The sequence below is a fragment of the Planococcus citri genome, chromosome 4 (assembly GCF_950023065.1).
Source record: "Planococcus citri chromosome 4, ihPlaCitr1.1, whole genome shotgun sequence".
Lineage (NCBI taxonomy): Eukaryota > Metazoa > Arthropoda > Insecta > Hemiptera > Pseudococcidae > Planococcus > Planococcus citri.
This window is the reverse complement of record NC_088680.1, coordinates 34,293,153-34,312,501: the sequence shown is the minus strand read 5'-3', so window position 1 is coordinate 34,312,501 and position 19,349 is coordinate 34,293,153. Positions and strand designations below refer to the sequence as shown.

The window sequence follows — 19,349 nt, the reverse complement described above, 5'->3', positions numbered from 1 at the left end:
AAAATGACCCTAATTATTTAAGGCTAAAATACGCATTTTTGAACATTACTATTTTACAGGTTTGGTTTTCAAACCGTAGGGCGAAATGGCGACGTCATCAAAGAATGAACCTAATCAAAGCTAAACGAAACGCACTTATCGATATGGAATCGGAAAACCGTCAGAGAAATTCTGGAAATGGTACTAATTCAGATAATGCGAATGCTTTGAAAGCACTGAGCCATGAAAGCAGCGGATTCCAAATATCTGCTTTACTAAATAGATCTGGCAGTAATGGTATGAAGAACTCATCACACGATGAACAAGACAGTAATTACACTTCTTCCGACTTATCTGAAGAAATCATTGTTACTACCGATGACGAAGGATCGATATGTTCAAATAGAGCATTTTATTTTCAATAGAAACATCATTCTGTGTTTACTATCTGTACCTTTGTATAACATAATTCATGTAAATAATTTTAAAGGTGTTATGTACTAGTGTATACCTATTATTATAATATAGTGTGACTGTTTTTTTTTCTCTTTTTTTTTCACTTTTCCTTATTTTCATTGGACTTGTTTCTTTGTAAATGTTTTTAATTGCATTTGGTTTTGTCTGTGTATTTATTGCTGCCGAAATTTGTTTTTTTCTTTCTTTTTATGCATACGCAATTGAGCTATTATAACTTAATGTACTGTATGTATTTTTGTGCAATATGGAAGTTGAATAGACAAGTTCTTTGTTTTATTAGTGAGTCTGTAAATTGTATCTACAGTAAACTATGCAGTCATTCACGAGTTTATGATTCTCATTCATATAGGAACTTGGTGCTGTTATTGTTATTTCATCATTTCACGAGAGAAAAATTCACGAATTGCACTGATTGAATTCGTGGATTTTAAAACTGGAGTATTTGTAAGTAGGTACATAACCATCATGAAAATTATTTCGAAATTTTCTCACGTTTTTTGTGATTTGTCTCATAAAAAAGGATCTAATTTTTTTTTTTTTTTAATTTAGTTGAATAAAAAATATTTTGGATTATAAATACTTTACGCTATGTTTTGAGAGTAAGTACATAATTATGATGTGAATAGAACAACTACAAATCAATCTCACAATCAGGTTGAATGTTTTGCAAATATCGTTTTCTTTTTCGTAAAATTAAAAAAAAAAAAAAATTGAGCAAAATTAATTATGGTATGATAATATTTGGTTATAAGGAGTAAGAATTTGAATTTATGAATATGAATATCAACAATATCAACAACCACAACAAATCACAAATACCCATACTCGTGCTTTGAATTGCTTTGAGCTTTGATCATTATTTGAAGCAATAATAATATACTGTATTATATATTTGCAAATAAGATCGTTGACTCTTGGTGAACATAAGTATTTTACAAATAAAAAATTATGGCATTCTTCATTTCAGGTAATGTAATATCGTTCACATAGCGTATTATTATTTTAGCGAACGTAGCTGTATGTGAGTGGAAGTTTATGGTTAGGTGTGCCAGTAAGTATAGATGCTTGATATATTGAAAGGAGTTTCCCCTATAACAGCATCCCTTCGATGAAAATAAATTCTGGACAAAACGCACTTGTATGCGCCCATGTTATTTATTCTCATTCATATGTATTATGAAAAAAAAAAAAAAAAAATTTGTCCATCTGCTGTAGTATGTACGTAATCTACATATTTTGGTTTTGGTATAAGAGATTCTTTTCAATTTCAAGAAATTGTTTTTATTTTCACTGAGATGAATGTTGGTTCTGAAATTTTTTTTTGGTGACATGACGTGTAAAATTCTGTAATTATATTATAGATTTTATACTATAAATGAAACAAACTTTGCATAGCTAATTATGAAGGAATCTCTGCGGTTTTTTAATTATCAAATCATTAATTAATTTGTTAATGAACTGTTTTAGGATGCATTTTAATTCTAATGAGTTCCACAATACTCGCGGAATATACTTTTAATTGTAGCGAGTACGAGGAGCCGGTTATACTTGAAACACACTTCTGTAGAATAAAAATGGCCGAGGACGCTGATCCAACAGACGGATTAATGGCAGTTCTCCCGAATTTAACTGCATCTGATAATTTTAGAAGTGCAGAGGTATATTTTTTTACAATACATTGAATTCTTTCATTAATTTAAATCAGTTTAATCTTAAGTGCACTGATAAGGTCCTGCCTTACACACTATGGTGTTGAGTAGGTACCTATCAAAATATATGTAAGTATTACCTACTTTTACATGCTACGTGCGAATTTATTTCAATATCAAATCTATTTTCACAGATAGTTACTATAACGCCACCATCAAACAAATTCCGTTTCGAAGTAAAAAACAAAACCGAACTGCTCAATCTATTCCCATCTGTGAGATTTCTATCAATTGGCAGCTTCGAATCAGTTGATTTTGCCAATGCAATTCGTAATGAACGATTCGAAGTAACAAAACAATTATTTGATTTGCCAGCTTTGGATAGTTTGACTTTTACCGATGCTCACCTCAACAGTAAAACTCATAATTGGACTTTGCCCGATAAACTGCAATATTTAAATTTTGCTAACAACGATTATACTGATTATGATATTCGTAATTTGAAATACGTAAAAGTAGTCGACTTTTCGAAGAATAATCTAAACGAGATTCCGAAGTTAGCATACCCCTTGCGTACTTTGACGGAATTAAACTTGAGTGAAAATCCTTTGAATAATGTAACAACCGAAGATATAGCAAAATTATGTACACTGGAAAAACTGAATTTGATGGGAACTAGTTTGACACAATCTTCGGAACCAGAAAGAATCTGTGAATGTAGAAAGTTGCACCGATGGGCTGACCGATTGCAGATGTGGTTGAAAGGAGAACATTTCAAGTCGTTTGAATTAAGCATGGAACCGTGTAATGAGGAAGTAGGTAAGCGATCCAATACCTACTGCCTTAATTCCATAATTTTTTCTTTTTTTTATAACTATGGCGAGATTTCTCTTGTCGCAGCTGTGCACTCAAAAATCGCCAACTCGTCTTCCCAGCCTTAGTGTTCACCTTCAGCAGGTCCATTTCCCCAGAACGACCACTTTCAGGTATGGGTGTCAATCGTTTTTGCTTCGTTTGTGTTATTTTGTGCACTTACTCTTTTTTTTGTGCTCCCCCCCCCCGCTCCTCAATTTTCAAAAGACATTTGGTCGACCTGTGGAAATGAAAATCGACCACTTTGCATTAGAGGGGTGAAAGTGGTGTCAATCGTTTGTGCTTGGTTTGTGCTTTTTTATGCACGTACTCTTTTTTTTGTTCCCCCCTCCCCTCAATCTTTGAAAACCCGTTTTGGATCGATTACGCGGTGTAGCTTCCAAACAGAATGCAAAAACAATTGATTTTGATTGAAACGAAAGTACTGCTTTGTCCTTATTAATAAATTCTGTAACGGCTGTGCCAAATTGGGGTCATGGCCATTCTTGCTTTACAGCTTTCAACTATTTCACGTAGATCCGCAACTTCTTTTTTGAGCTTGTTATCTTGCAATCCGTTTTCCTATAATGCAAAAAAATTAATTTCATCAATTCGGAAAAAAATATCATGGTTCAATTTTGTCAGAATTGTACTTTGTATACATTCCGACCTTGACTATATCAAAGACGGGTCACTAGGCCTGTGTGGTGTCTCCTGTACAAATTTCTTTATGCGTTCAACCTATAGATAGTCAAAATGAAAAAAAAAACGAGAAGTTGAGGAAGAAATAACCATTAGGTATTATTTCACTGTCCACGTTCTTAATTATGCGAAAAAAAGGTCACCTAAATTCTGAATAACTACAAGGTGCCCAGAAATATCGTGAACCCCGAAGAAAGTTTTTTTTTATTAAAAATATAGGTTGGCAACGTGAAAAAGATGCATATGATTGGTGGAATGTTATCACCTCAGTCCAACAACCAATCATGCGCTATCATTATTATCATTCACTGTGATCAACCGAAACATTTAGCAGAAAACTTTTCTAGGGGTTCGAGATATTTCTGGGCACCCTGTAGTGTAGTAATGCCCTACCCCGTTTTTTATCAGTAAGTAAGTACTCGATAATGTCCAACTAACCGATCCATCTTTATGCTTTTGGGAAATTTGACGAATTAGACTGAGCATATCCGCCCTGCATAACTTGGAGAATGGCTTATTGATGCCCATATCCTTCACAAACTGATCAATTCCAGCAGGCAGATGTTGCAATGTTTTGGCATTGCCCTTTCTTTGAATTGATCTTGAAGTTGAGGAGTTGACTGTAAAAAAATTGACAACATCAGTAATAAACACTTTGGTTTATAAGACAAACAGAAAGATTAAAAGTTCAGAAATACTTACCACAGACAAATATGACCGAAACGCGGAAAAGGTGCAGACGCAAGTCCATTTTCTACCTATAAGTACAAGGAATGCGAGCGAACCTTTTGAAATTATAACGTAATTCTGTTGAAGCATATGCTTTGTGAACCTCTCTCTAACCTTATCTTACTCTGTGAAAAGTAATTTTAATTATATAAATGATTCAATCAATATCTATAGCTGATTCGATCAAAAAATATACGAGCAGTGCAAAGTAAATTAAGACTTGTCAGATTGAGGAAGATAAATATCAATGATATAAACAGAAATGAAATAAGTATGTATCTATAATAGGTTTCAGTTCTTATACGTCACGGAAAAAAATTGTAATAAAAATTACTATTTCAGCATAGTAACTTTTAATTTTCATCTTTTGATTCTATTCTTTTTTTTCAGTTTTTGATTTCATTTTTGGAATATTCCACTTGTGTTTCATTTTATGCTCAGAATTTCAGTTTTATTCTCAATGTTTTTATTTTTCGATTTTTTTATTTCATTTTCGTTTTTTCCCCACATTTTTTAGGTTCTATTTTAGGGTTCTCAAATTTATCTTGTCTTGTCGGTTAAACGATCAGATTTTTCGCTTTTATTTTCAATTTTTGATTATATTTTTGGATTTTTCAAATTTCTATTCAGTTGTTATTGGTTTTATTTTTAGAATTTTAGTGTCTTCGATTCAAAATGTTCAGAATCATTTTATTTCAAAAATTTTCAATTTCATTAGTGTATCGGTTTTCAATTTTATTTTCAGTCAAGTGATTGCTTATCACAGTGTTTTATTATTTGCGAGGGGTTGGATAAATGATGTGACTAGTGTTGTAGGTATGGAAGTCAGAATCTGAACAATGGTAACTATAATTCGACAGGTTTCTAATCAAGGCTGTTTTGTTGTCTTGAAAATGTGAATAACTTGCTATGTACCTACTCGTACTTCTGCTGGGTAACTGCGACGTTGGTCTCTAGCCTGCTCAACTCTCCAATTGGTTTCAAATACTTACTACAAAATTTGGAGGGGTGGAGGGGGGGGGGGGGGGTTGCGAGGAAAAAATACTGACAAAAGTTAACACGTTCCATCGTTTGATTGAAAAGCAAATCAAATTTGTAAAAAAAAAACAACAAAAATCCTGATTTCATTTTATGAAAGCTCAACAACCAATGTGTTCATCCAAAAAAGGAGCATTGGTCCTCGTATTTTATTCCAACTTCTGTCAAAAAATGTTCCCCAAAAAGAGGTGAGGTGGTATCCAAAGTATGCTTTCACTCATTCATTACATCGAATAAAACCCAATAAAACCACATCATACAGTTCCAGAATTGACCCAATAAGATTTTTTGCCTTTTCGGATTTGGAGGATAATCAAAATAAATAAGCACATCATTTCCGAAATGATTTTAACGGGGGGGGGGGAGACTGTGAGTCATAGTGAAACTTGTGTTGATCTAATTCAAGATATTGAAAGCATTTTTACTTCGCATTTTAGGATGCACCTGGGCGTTTAAGGATTAAACCCTTGGTATTACCTAGACCTAAGCATTACGGGGAATAACCTTAAAACATTATTTATCATTTCAGATGTGAAGTGCTCAGAAGTGTTAGGTGAAAAGTATTCCTTGAATGAAGCTTTCCTTCGGAGGGAGCATTGTTTGACAGGAAGAAGTAGCACAATTGGGGAAGTCAATTTAAAGCTCGAAGACATGGCAATGGTTTCGCCAAAAGTGAAGTAGCCTTCATAAAAGAATAATACAAGATATTGTGAAAAATTGTAGAAAGAACTGTTTATATTTTTGTAGGTAATTAATTATTGTAGAAAATAGGTAATTTTCATCTTAGCTTATAACAAGGTATGATAATACTGAATTGCATGTCTTAATCTCATTTGACCTTTGCTTATACTTATTTACATGTACTGTACTTACTTGAATAAGTTGATCATTCAAAATTATCATAAGGTATGTTTGTTGCTTTCTCTGTAATAAAATTTTCCAACATTTTTATTAAGCGTACCTTTTTTTCTAGTTTTTTTTTGCATGGCATCTAAATACACAATTACTTATATGTATACCTGCAATTGTGCCGAGTTGAGAAAATCCAAAAGAATGAACATATGAAATCATGGTGTCCGGGGAATGGTGTAGTACATACTTCAGATATCTATGGATTTTACCGAGTTCACGAGTAAAAAAAAACTTGTAAGATAAACAAGTTGCCTATCTTGAAAATTGAAGGGGTAAAATACGTTTTCTAAATCTAGGAGCCATAAAATCTAATTTTGACCATGGGGATCGCTAGTACTTTGAAAAATGAACAAAGTTATCTATTGACTAAAATTTAAAAAGATTGGGAATTCAAAAATATTTGATTTGCTAAAAATTGTAAAAAATTGGCAATTTTTGAGAGTTCTAAAAACTTTTTATGAGAAAGAAGAATAGTTTATTTTTTCACGTATAATAGGTATTTTAAGAAATTGTAGGCTGCCCAATAATTTCAGTAAACCCATTGCACTCTTCGTGTGCTCACTGTGCTCGTATTGTTGTGATATCAACTTATAAAAAAATGTACAAATAAATAAGCTACCCTGTTTGAGTTATGCATTACGTACTTATCAGTTTATTTGCTGATAATTTATCCAAACAATTGTTCGTAGGATCGATAATCGACCGTCATTTCAAGATGAACCTTCTCATTTCAGCAGGTGAGTTTGCGAATAATCATACAGGTACCTACTTATGATAATGTTTTCCTCTTATTTATTTTCAACCAATGTTTTTCTCAATTGGTTAGGGTTATGTCTTTTTCTCTTCGATGTGGCAATAGAAGCGGCTGAGAAAAATTTCAAACCTTTGAATTGCACAGAACGTCAGTCGTGGGGTTCCAATTATTACAATTGCCTAATTCAACCACACGATGCTGTGGAAGCTTTTGAAATAGGAGATGATAAAACGTGGAAAACGTTGAAAAACGCAAAAGTGAACAGCTTTTACGATATAAAAATATTGGTAATGATACCGAATTAGTGTATTTGTGTCTCTAACGTTTGCATTTTACTTACAGCTGTTTGATATAAAAGTGGGATATTCGTCCAAGGATGGTAAATATTCGCTGGGTGCGTTGAAAATTAAAGCAGAAGATACCTTCAAGTACTCTACTCGTCTGGAATCGTTATTGCTAGCTACGAGAAATCTCAGTTTTCCATACGACGTCGTAAGCGATCCGATCAAATGGGATAAAATGAGAAATAATTTATTCAATGTAAACGGACTGAGACGGTTGGAAATCAACGACACTGGTTTGAACACGCAACGTCACATTTGGAAATTACCTGCGTCGCTTAAACATCTCAAATTGGTTAATCAAGACTATACGAAGTACGATCTTCGACGCTGCACTGAACTCGAAGTACTTGATTTCTCGAATAATCGTTTATTCGAAATGCCGCTGTTGAGCAGGCCTTCGCCACCTCTAAAAGAACTGGATTTATCGAAAAATCCCTTGTATGAATTCACGGTAGAGGATATTGCGCCTTTGTGCGATTTGCGAAAGTTGAACGTCGATTACTCTGGTATGGGATCTCGACATCGGAATTGCGAATGTTTGAGACTAAAAGAGTGGGTATCATTTTTAAAAGCTGAAACCGACGGAAATTTTGAATTTATTGGCAAATTCAGGTGCAACAATGCAGTTGTAAACGGTGAGTGAAAATACATGCCTAATGTGTGTTTAGAGCATGATTCATTGATTGATAGGTACAACGTTGATCTGATTCAATTAGGTACCTATACCTATTCCTACTTGAGATGCAGTATCCCAATTTTTTCATTCGTTCATTCAATACATATGTAGGAGTAAATATGGATACCAAGATTTTACAAAATCTTTACAACTTTAACATACCAGTTTCCAATTAAGTAATTAATTTTTGCTGGTAACAAATTTCACATGTCATATTGTTGCAGATGCATTGTGTCGAGAATCCGGTTACACATTATCCAGAGCCAAGGAATTGAGAAAACAGTGCCAAAATAGAGATTACAGTTGGCAATCAATTTTAAACGCAGAATCAAAAATTTCTGATTCTGGTTCTAGTACAGCTTTCATCGTTTCAGCAGTATCAGTTATGATAGTTTTGATCGTATTGAGTATTGGTGGGGCTTACGTTTATGTGAATTATGTCAGGCGAAATTCGGATAATTTAGGTAAGTAGGTAGATGGGTACCTTATTGGGCATAGCTGGCGAGAATTATAAATGGGTTGGAGACATTGATCGATGTGTTCCAACATATTTTTTTTCGCGAAAATTCTCGCTAACTGCCCTACGATATTATTGAAGATCCTATACCTACAACAGAACAACATCCACATTCTGAATTGATAATCCTTAATTGATATTTACTTTTTTCTTGTTGTCAGATGCTGCAACTCCAACTTCAAATCCAAACTAAAAACAGCATTCTTGGATGAAATACCATTTTTCAATCAACTATACAGTTACTCTTGAATATTTAGTGATAAAAAGTATTAATTCAGTGTATGTTTTTGTGTTTATAATAATATCCTTATCAATTATTGCAAAAGTTTTGTGCATGTGTAAATAATATGAATGTTTTGGCATATAGGTACCTTACCACCTGATTTTTACATATTAACAATGAAATACATCATGGGCCTCAGCATTTCTGATATTGTAAAATTGCAATTTTGTAGGTATATCTGAGTTAAAGTTAAACCATTCAATTAAGTAGGTATCTACACATTTTTTTCAAACGTTCAATTCAATGAAGTGTACGATGCTACGATGTCGGATGCATTTTATTTTTATTTATTATCAAGTTAAGTACTTTACCTACCCACTGAACTGTTTTGTTTTTTTTAAATTATTATTTGAAAAGGACAGAACGAAAAAAACATAGCAAAAAATGAATGAAACAAAGTAAATTTAATTAAATATTAGGTAATGGCCTTTCCTACTTCTCAGTGAAGTATTTATTCTGGTCTCACTGTGCTATACAACGATTTCAATACCATATCGCCATTTTAATTGTGATATTTCAAACATTATTAAGTATTATTATTGAATAGAAAATTTTTTCTTTTGACTAGTAGAATGATTTTTGCGAATTTTCAGTGTTTTTATTGCGTTGTATTAATGTTTTATAAAGTGACATGACGTTCAGGATTTCGTTGATGAACCTACCAGTCTAATTGGCCGTCCATTTGATTATAACCATTTTTTTCAGTTGGTTAGATGGTTTTGTTCAGAAGAGAGTGGAAAAATTGTTCATAAAAGAATGTAAATTCGTCATTTCGGCAGTTTTTAGATACCCACACAGAATCTGAGTTGAATTTCATTCAATTTATAATTTCTACGAGAAATTAAGTGGAATAACAAGAGGAAGACATAGTTAAAAATTGAATGTACACTACGTATGAGCGCTGTCAATGCATGATCATTGATCACTGTTGAGCTGTAGTCGTAATTTCATTGTCATTATTAGCTTATGAGTGATTGCCTCAGAAGGCACTTGAAGTTGAAGCTGGCAGGATTGATGTTATCTATTCGACATTTATGTACATTTCTATATACTTATCAATTATCGTATAGGTATAGTAGACATGACTTCTTGAAGTGGGCAATAATTTCAGAGATAAAAATTAGTTTAGAAATTTATTATGTAATACTTCAACAATAATAATAACGGGCTATCGTCGATGGAAACATAATGTTTTCAAATAATTGCACCTAACACAAAAACCAAATATGAATAACATGATTACAGATAGACCGTAGGGTAACATAACACGCGCATAAAAAATAATTCTGTAACGGTTAATACTTCGTTACGTTCATATAAATAATAATATAGCATATGAAGAAATTCTGGAAGCATGACGAAAATTGTACTTTCCATTATTTTTTCTTTATGTGAGAAACAAACGTTGCACCAGTGGCTTGTTTCACATCTGATGTACCGGACACCGAGCGAAATCCACAATCTGCAGCAAATGTACGTTGCAAGATATCTACGCAATCTCTCAACGAAGTAATTAATGATTGAGAATACGATTTTAATACCAACAAATGCGGATCGATGCAAGTAAGGGAACCTGTTAGTAACAAAATACACTTTTCAGATGAGCATATTCGTCAATTTTTGATAGAATAAATCATGTACAACACTGATTTACCTTGAGAAGGGAGAACTTCGATGGCTTTACACATTTTGACATATTTTTGTTCGGCTTCAGCAAGATGTTCTTTGGCTGAAGAAAATGACTCCGTTGTGGCGGGAGAATGTATGTGACTACCGTGCACAAAAACACCAGAATGTAATGAAATTTCTACGCAATCTTGAGGAGCAATATACTGAAAGAGTACATTTAAAATTAATCTCTGCATCTATGTAAGTAATACCGAAGATCTTCATTGAACGCACTTTGGTCAAATTAAATGAGTGATGTTCGGCGACGGATCTTAGTCTGTTCACCCATTCTTGTCTAGCACGAGCATCTGTAGCTCTCAGCTTGTATACCTCGCCAGAGGAAGAATTTACAGTGAATGTGTGTGAATCTTCATCACTCGGACAAATTAAAGCTCCTTGTAAATGGACACCAGCTCTTGGATTACCAGAACTTTCACTTTCGGACTGAAAAATACAAAAAAACAATATCAACTTTTTTTTACCACACGTATCATCGAATGGACCAAGTTGAGCTGTAGGTGGAGTTTCAACATTTTGTGAATATTCTAACACATCAATCTTACCTTACCAGATAATAATGCAACATTCCGGTATTTGGATCTAGCGAAAACCATCGATACTGCCATCCTTTAACAACATTCGTATATTTTGATAACTGTCCAGAAAACCTTTGATTCATGATTTCAGATGAGATGCTACTATCTCTAGTGCTGTAATGAGAATCTAAGGATGCGGAACTAGGTTCAAAATTAATGTGTTTTTCTTTTTTCGACGACTTCTTTTTTTTCTTAGACATCATTTTACAGGAAACATCTTTTTTCAATATTATTCAACACGGTACAACATCTGTAATGGCAAAATTATTAATTAAACAAGCGAATCACTAAGATCAAAACTCTTTCGCAGCTTCTAAGTTTTTTTCGCCTTTGCTGATAACAACTACAAACACAAACACAAACAATGAAAATGAGATACTGGCAGATACTAGCGCTGCAGTTGTCCATAAAAATAAACATACAAAGTATATTTTTTATTTTTATTAATTATTTATTAATTTTGTCAGCTCGCAGGCATTCAGGTGAATGGGTTGCAATTGGGAGTAATGAGTAATACTTATAAGAATTTTTAAAAATTCAAAAAATTATAGTACCCTAGCCCTAGACATAGTTCAGTTGTTTTTCTTTCCTTACGAGATAAGGTGTCAATTTTGAATTTAAAAAAAATTGAAGTCAGAATTGGGTCCAAGAACTTCAAAGTTCAAAGTTAAAAAATTGAAAACATTCGAAAATTTCGAAATAGACAGACATGAGACACTGATCTGACTGATCATTATCAATGGCGTTTGGAATCTCAAATGTAAAATGAAATGTTGAATTTAAAGTTCTTTAAATTTATTAAATCCGAAATTGAGGGAAAAAATTCTCGACCCAAACCAATTATTGACGACTTTGAGGTTGAGCTAGAAAAATCGCAAAAAAGTCTACATCCCTGCAACTTGCAAGGTAGAGATACTGTAGGTAGAGGGTAGAGATGTAGGGCCTACCTACCTACGCATATACGTATACTAATAAAATCAAAAATGCAATACTCTTTACAAATTTTGAATTCATCGTTAATATTGACTGACGTATGCTCACTTTGGAAAATATTGAAATTTTTAAACTTTTAAAATTCAATTCCGCAATTGAAATGGATAATATGTTTTTCAAGTTATCAGTATTCTCTTCGATTGAGTGACTGACAATTGACTGACAATTGCATTGCACACACCTACCTATCATCACAATGATCACAACACGCTCACAAAATAATACTCGGTTGGAAAAATTTTATATTTTCAAGGTACGTAGTACAAATTTTAAGAATGTTTCAACACTGTAGCATTGGAATACGTAAAAATACGATCAACAAAAAAAAATTACTAAAACGAATACATATTATAATATCTATACATTTCGATGTTACACGCAAAATTGTACGTAAACACGAATATCTTTATATAAAATCTACGCAGGTAATTATTTTATGTAGTGAACGAATGTGTGTGACTAAAACAGAGGTGCAACGATTACAATTGTTTTAATCGACTATAACAGATTAATATATTCGTCGATTATTTAGTATAATCGTCCGCAATGCGATTAATTGGACCTTTGCATAATTTTTCTAATTAGGTACCTACTTCAAGAGTTGATTTTATTTTTTCATTTATAGTAGGTATTAATTTCTTATGAAAAGCTTTATATTCCATTTCTCCCTTAAATTCTTTCATCGCCATGATTTTTTGAGCAAAAAAAAAACGAAAATAAAAAACAGTTCACATAATTGTTCAAAAATAATTGATGACGTAACTTTATTCCAATCAATAACAGAATAGCAAAATTTCTGCCCGATTAATCCATTATTTTGGGGCGAAATGATCGATGTAGCATCGATTATAATCGTTGCACCACTGGACTAAAAATAAAAAATGATGTGCGCGTTCAACACGATGAAATGAGAGCTACATCCGGTGCCATTTGAAAAGCCTTCATGGGTATGAAAGTAAGAAGGAACTTCAATCATGATTTTTGTCGCTTCAACAGTATAGCAAATAATAAACGTACATTACGTGGTAGAGAGAAAAAGAGAAGATGAGGGGAAAAAAATAAAATAGAAGAAAATTATAGGTGATAAATTTGTAGCGAAACCGTCGCATGTCTCGCAGGTACAACGAGCTAATAATAAAAATAGATCTCGTATTCTCGCAGTTCAACGAAATCATACGTATTGACTCGAGTAACAATGTCAAAGTTCAACTCTAGGTAACAAATGTTGCCAAAAATTCAAAAGAATTTGCGTCAATTAACGCGTGTATACACTTTGCGATTATGGCATGAGCACAATTTTTCGCTTAAGAGTATCGAATTGTTTTTTGTAGTCTTTTCAGAATTGGGTAGGTAACGGTTTCGCTTCAATAATTCGTAAAAAAAAAAAAAAAAAAAAAAAAAAAAAAAAGAGTATCATTCGACAAACTACATAGTTAATACGATTAAACGCGTAAAACAAACATACATATTTTTACAAAACAAAAGAGAAAGAGAAATGATAAATGAAAAAAACTAAAAAAAAATTGAATGTGATGTGACATCTACTCAATTTACACATAACTGATTAAGTAAATTGACAAAGGAAAAAAAAACAGAGAAAACTGTACACGATAGGTAATAAATAAAATATACATAACATTTTCAATAAATAATTATTTACGTTATGAAAGAAATTAATTCAGTTCGCGGTTTTTTTTTATTTCTATTCACTAAAAGAGAAATACCATTCATTCGAATTCATTCATTGCGTTTCGGTGGTTGTCTCGAAGGAAACGTTCGCATTTGAAAATATAAATGTTAATATCACATTTGAGGAAAAAAATATATGCTTACATCTTGCAGATGTGCTACAAAAAAAAAAGAAAAGAAAAAAAAACAAGAAATAAAATGCAAACGTTGCTAAAAACTTATACAATAATTAATACTAGGGATACTGGTAATTTTTGCGATGAATTTCAACGCATTTTACAAAAACAGTCGAAAAAACAGAAGTGCACGCTAGCGATAAAAAAAAGATTGTAATTTTATACCTAATAATGGTAATACACAAACTAAAAATATAAACTTCGGTTTAAAATGTTTCAGCCTTATATGTATTTCACCAATACACACGTAACTTCGACGAGAAAATGGTGATTAATTAAGCTGTCCTTTTGCACGTTTTCTCAGACTTTTTGATATCACCTGAAACATTTTTTAATAGCTATTAATTAATGCGAATTAAAATCACCAGGATCAATCAGGATCCAAGATATTGAATCAGTTCAGCATCTCAGAGATTTTAAATTCGAGGAAGATTCTTCAGCACTGTAACTCGATTTCATCAAATTTTCATTTTTCGAGGTAGGTTGATGTACCTATCTAAATGAGCCAAATTTGAAAATGAAATTCATGGCATCTGAAATTTTGATCTGATGGAGTATTTTTAGATACTCTTCAGATTTTTTTATCCAAACCAAAAATTTTCCACTAAATGCTGAAATGAATTTACCTATTTCCTAAAGTACGTGAGGCATAATTGAAGATTGAAAATTCAATTATCTTACCTAAATGATATAGCGATTAAAACACATGTCCAAGACGTAATGCTAATAGTGATGTTATCGTGAGAAAGTGCGTATTTGTAATCTTCGTGCCTTCGCTCATCGGTTTAACATTATCATCAGTTTCAAACTGATCAGTCAATGTCATACGATCTCCGTATTTATCTAGTAATTCTAATATCACACCGTTTGACCATCCGAAACCCATTTGTACTTCGTATTCACCGCCACCTCCGTGACCACCGGGTACGCTGGCATCATACTGTAAACATTAAAAAACAAAAATGATTACTTAAAAAGTCTACAAAATATTAAGTAAACATGTAAGCACAGTATTTAGCACAGAACTACGAATAGGTAAAGGTAGATATTAGTGGAGTGTAGCCAAAGGAAATCTTAAATGCTTTTATTTTTTGAATTTTTAAATTTTGATGATGACGATGAATGTAACCCTTAACTAATTCCGTATTCAACTGTGAGCTAAGTTTTTTTTTTTTTTTTTTTTTTAATTCTTTTTCTTTCTTTTGTTTTGTAGTTTTAGCTAGGAAAAATGTCCCCTTCCTATTACTTAAACCATTATAAATTGGTAAAGAAGCTAATGCCAACTTAAAAAAACAATTTATCCAAATTCTAATTTTAATTTAAATGCACATTTGACAATTCCAAGAACTCGAATAGAGTACAATGTACATATAAATCGTATAGCTACCAACCAATTTCGATATGATTTTGATTTCTCGCAATCTAGGTCTCAGCAGCAGCAATTAAAAATCATTATATTTTACATTCGTACCAAACCCGTTGAAATGACAATTAATTACATTGCAAAAGCTTCATCGACGGCGGCGGCGGCGCGGCGGTTTTAACGCTGTCTACGCGTTAATTATAATACATCGCTGTGATAATTTGTCGCATACGAAAATTCCGAGAGACGATATAGTTAACCGATGTTATCACAGCGATGACACATGATAAGTAGCAACAAGGTTATAATAACTCACACTTGTAAATCACACAATGAATCATACAGTATAACTAGGTACCTAGACCTACACAAGCGCTCGTTAAACGCCTTGATTTTAGCATCACCTGACCATTTTTTCAACAATAATTGGGACAATAGTTTAGTACCATAGGTGGGTATAGAAATAGGTATAGCAGGGTAAGATATTATGCAAATCGGGTTGGGTCGATTTTTTTCAAATTTTTTTGTCGACCTTCGGCACTTATTTGTAGCGATATAAATGATAATTTTAGAGCCTGTGATTATAATCCTAGCATCCTCCAGGGGTTGGGGTTGGGACCTCGGATAATGTTTTTTTTTTTTTACATTCCGAGCATGATTATGTTTCCTGTCTAAAAAACTAAAATAATACATTTTTTAGCAAAAAAAAAAAAAAAAAAAAAAAATGGAATTCATTCTAAGAGATATAGGTACAACTACCTCATCAACCTGAGTCACTGAATGTGAACTCGATTCTACATTAAGCCCCCCAAAATCAGTTTTTTTGTCAGAAACTTCTGAAATGTTGACTTTTGAGTAAAATGAGCACTGATCATTTAATCTCCTCTTAAATACCTATCAAATGAGCTATCAATCAACTCCCTAGCCCCAAGGGGCGTGACTTTACGAACCCTCAAAGTGATGTGATTTTAATAATTTCACATTTTTTATGAATTTGGGACTTGGAACCTGTTGTAATCGATCAAATAAAGTCAAACTTGGGAACTGGGATTCTTTTAGGACCTAGAGTTGACTCCTATAGTGAGGAGGGTCAAATTTGAAAATTACAGAAAGGTCATTTTTTTGGAAGGCCATAATATGGTCCCAAATGGATGAAAATGATCCAAAATCATATCATTTAGTCAGCACTTCTATTGTGATCAACATATCCAAATTTCAGATTTTTAGGTCATCCCCACTTCTTTTAAGGAGTGAAAAACCGAAAATAGGGGTAAAATGAGGTGGTTTTCCACCGTAATTCGCCTTAAATGGAGTGGGGATGACCTAGGAAGCTGAAATTTGGATATGTTGATTATAATGGGAGTACTGACTATTGATATGATTTTGCACCATTTTCATCTATTTTGGACCATATTATGGCCTTCCAAAAAAATGACCTTTCTGTAATTTTCAAATTAGACCCTCCTCACTCTAAGGGTCAACTTTAGGTCCCAAAAGAATCCCATTCCCCAAGTTTGACTTTATTTGATCGATTACAACAGGTTTCAAGTCCCAAACTCGACATAAAATGTGAAATTATTAAAATCACATCACTTTGAGGGGTCGTAACGTCACCACCCTTGGGGCTAGGGAGTTGGTTGATAGCTCATTTGATAGGTACATATTTAAGAGGAGAATAAATGATCAGTGCTCATTTTACTCAAAAGTCAACATTTCAAAAGCTTTTGACAAAAAACTGATTTTGGGGGCTTTGATCCACGGGGGGGGGGTAGCTCTGGGGGTAGGGGCGGGGGCTTTGGTATGTTGTTCACCATACCATCCTAGACAATATTCGCAAAAAAAAAAACTTTGATCCCTATTATGTCCGGGTCAAATCGTACTTTGACTGCTGGACTATTTTCCCTCATTTTTATACATCACCTAATAACTTAAAATATTTAAAAATTGATTCTAAAAATTGAATCGTACCATTTTGGGTACCCCTGACCCCCTAAATATACTCATTTTCATCAGTTGTGATTATTTTACGATTTAAAAAAAATGTGTCCTTCTGCCTTACTCACTTTAAGTGGAGAAAAAAGTACCTACCTACCTAAAAACATTGATTCGCATCACTTTCTAAAACTCAGTTTTATAAATTTTTTATCAATGCATAGGTATAAAAGGCAGCATGGAGATCATGATTTTTTAAATTTCAAAATAGGAACCTTCACACAGTGGTGAGTACTCAGTCAGTAGTGTAACTGCACGCTACATTTCTAATCATTTGTAATAGCAAAATATTCTAATGCAGGGTCAAAGGTGGGGGCTAGAGAGCAAGCTTCCCCCTCCTTTCTGACAATACTTGGGCAATTTTAAGAAATATACGAAAAGATGGGAAAATGCAATAATAAATTAATAAAAAATGGAAAAGAACCCCAAACTTGAATTATGTCTATATGTTTTAGATTGAAGGCGACAATTATGATTTTTTTCAACTCAAGTCGTCAATTTCCTTAAATTTTCGAACTTCCGAGGCGTTAAATTGGAATTTCTTGCAATAAAAAAAAAATATTTCATTTCACTCCTTGAATTAGAAATTATTTCCGAAAATTTTCACTCTCGCTCCGCTCAGGCAAAATTGTTTTTTCCCCATACTTTTCACGCTTTTTAAATTTCAGAAGGTAGGAAATTGACTCACTTAACTCACATCAAAAATGATGGAATTTTACTTTACTCCTTGAATTATGAATTTTCAAAAACTTTTGCTATTCTTGTCTGAAACTAACATTTCTGAAAAATTCTTATTCCAATCCAAAAAGTAATACATAGTAGGTAGTAGGTATTAAGTGAATCCAATTTCATACCTATATCAAAAATAATGTTTTTTAAACCCCTTTGATAAGAAAATTTTGAAAACCTTTATTACAGGTACTGTAAAGTCGCCCCCCCTTTCCCTAAAATGATAGGATTGGACCATGGAGTTTGAAATTACACATATCTTTTAATAGGTAGGCTGGTAGGTAGTTCCTAAAAATTCAATGATTATTTCCCCGAGTGTTTTAAAGTCAAAATTAGATTTCTATTGGAAATTGATCAAAAATTTTTCCAAGTTTTTGAAAGTCTGACTTGATGTGAAAACAAGGCAGGCCATTTTTAAAGCAATTTTCACTAGGTAGCAAAGAGACAGTGGCATATACAGGGGGAGGGGCGAAGGGAGTCATTGCCCCCCCACTCACGAGTAAAAATTTTAGCATGCAAAAATGGTCTTTTTTTCGTTGTTAGGACCCATTCTTTCAAAAAATGTTCGCTCTCGCTCTACTTGAGCAGTAATTTTACCATTGTTTTTATAAAATTATTACCTACACATCACGAAAGGTTTTCAGAAAATTACCACTAATTTCGATTTATTATGCTTGAAAATCCAGTTTTGTCCCCTCCTCGAGATGTAATTTGAAGTAAGAACTGATTTAAACTTTTTCGAAATTTCATTAATGGTTTTTTGGCCCGAACGAAGCGAGAACAAAAGGGTTTCAAAATTTGTAGCTTCAAGAAGTAAAACAGCAATAATTTTAAAGTAAAAAGTCAGTTTTTCCACCACAGACATTTCTAAAAGTTTAAACAAAAAAATACTTTCCAAGCACAGTTATGAATAATTTGAGAAACAGAAAATAACAAGTTATAGCCCGAGCGAAGCGAGGGCAAATGTTTATGAAAAAAATAAGAATTTTGAGGGTAGATTGGTGATTTTGAGGGCAAAAAATGCCCTGCAGCAAGGACCATCTATTTCAAAATCTTAGAAGAAACTGAGAATATTTTAGGTAGATATAGCTTCAGGTGGGTTTTCTTGCCAGCGAGATAACGACAGACCTAAAATTGAATGGAATTTGGCAGTTTTTAAATGTTGGGTACTTTACTCGGTTTTGTGGATAAATTTCAACAGTTGAAATCCATAATCATAAATTAACCGTGT

At 33.0% G+C, this 19,349-nt stretch overlaps 4 protein-coding genes and 1 long non-coding RNA gene across 8 annotated transcripts in view; 2 read left to right on the top strand and 3 right to left on the bottom strand.

Annotated features, from left to right (window-relative positions):
• LOC135843383 (paired box protein Pax-6-like) overlaps positions 1 to 913 on the top strand; it is a 50,270-nt gene extending 49,357 nt beyond the window's left edge. Inside the window, exon 7 of one of the 2 annotated variants that reach the window (XM_065361249.1) lies at positions 60 to 913. In XM_065361249.1, the coding sequence (XP_065217321.1) occupies positions 60 to 404 (345 nt within the window). In that variant the 3' untranslated portion in view covers positions 405 to 913. The remainder of the gene's footprint in view (positions 1 to 59) is intronic. The other variant, XM_065361250.1, reaches the window with a different exon arrangement.
• Positions 914 to 2,023: 1,110 nt separating this feature from the next.
• On the bottom strand, positions 2,024 to 4,531 carry LOC135843384 (uncharacterized). Its single transcript, XR_010558313.1, has 4 exons — positions 4,362 to 4,531; positions 4,098 to 4,279; positions 2,683 to 3,539; positions 2,024 to 2,551 (listed from the first exon to the last, which is right to left on the bottom strand). It is a non-coding gene; the product is annotated as an uncharacterized LOC135843384 (long non-coding RNA).
• A 2,438-nt stretch (positions 4,532 to 6,969) lies between these two features.
• On the top strand, positions 6,970 to 9,498 carry LOC135843377 (uncharacterized). Its single transcript, XM_065361244.1, has 5 exons — positions 6,970 to 7,075; positions 7,165 to 7,379; positions 7,435 to 8,071; positions 8,337 to 8,576; positions 8,791 to 9,498. The coding sequence occupies exons 1-5, from the start codon at positions 6,970 to 6,972 to the stop codon at positions 8,820 to 8,822; spliced, it is 1,230 nt and encodes a 409-aa protein (XP_065217316.1). The 3' UTR covers positions 8,823 to 9,498.
• Positions 9,499 to 10,032: 534 nt separating this feature from the next.
• On the bottom strand, positions 10,033 to 11,523 carry LOC135842248 (oxysterol-binding protein-related protein 11-like). 2 transcript variants are annotated; one of them, XM_065359610.1, is made up of 4 exons: positions 11,149 to 11,523; positions 10,815 to 11,024; positions 10,567 to 10,744; positions 10,033 to 10,485 (listed from the first exon to the last, which is right to left on the bottom strand). In XM_065359610.1, exons 1-4 carry the CDS (start codon positions 11,377 to 11,379, stop codon positions 10,289 to 10,291), a joined length of 816 nt encoding a protein of 271 aa, XP_065215682.1. In that variant the 5' UTR covers positions 11,380 to 11,523; the 3' UTR covers positions 10,033 to 10,288. The 2 variants fall into 2 exon arrangements, with proteins under 2 accessions (XP_065215682.1, XP_065215683.1); XM_065359611.1 differs by having other exon boundaries at positions 11,144 to 11,343.
• Positions 11,524 to 12,393: 870 nt separating this feature from the next.
• Treh (Trehalase) overlaps positions 12,394 to 19,349 on the bottom strand; it is a 63,685-nt gene continuing 56,729 nt past the window's right edge. For both annotated transcript variants that reach the window (XM_065359607.1, XM_065359608.1), the window contains exons 5-6: positions 14,716 to 14,974; positions 12,394 to 14,353 (exon numbers count right to left, since the gene is read on the bottom strand). In XM_065359607.1, coding sequence (XP_065215679.1) covers positions 14,732 to 14,974 — 243 coding nt within the window. In that variant the 3' untranslated portion in view covers positions 12,394 to 14,353; positions 14,716 to 14,731. The remainder of the gene's footprint in view (positions 14,354 to 14,715; positions 14,975 to 19,349) is intronic.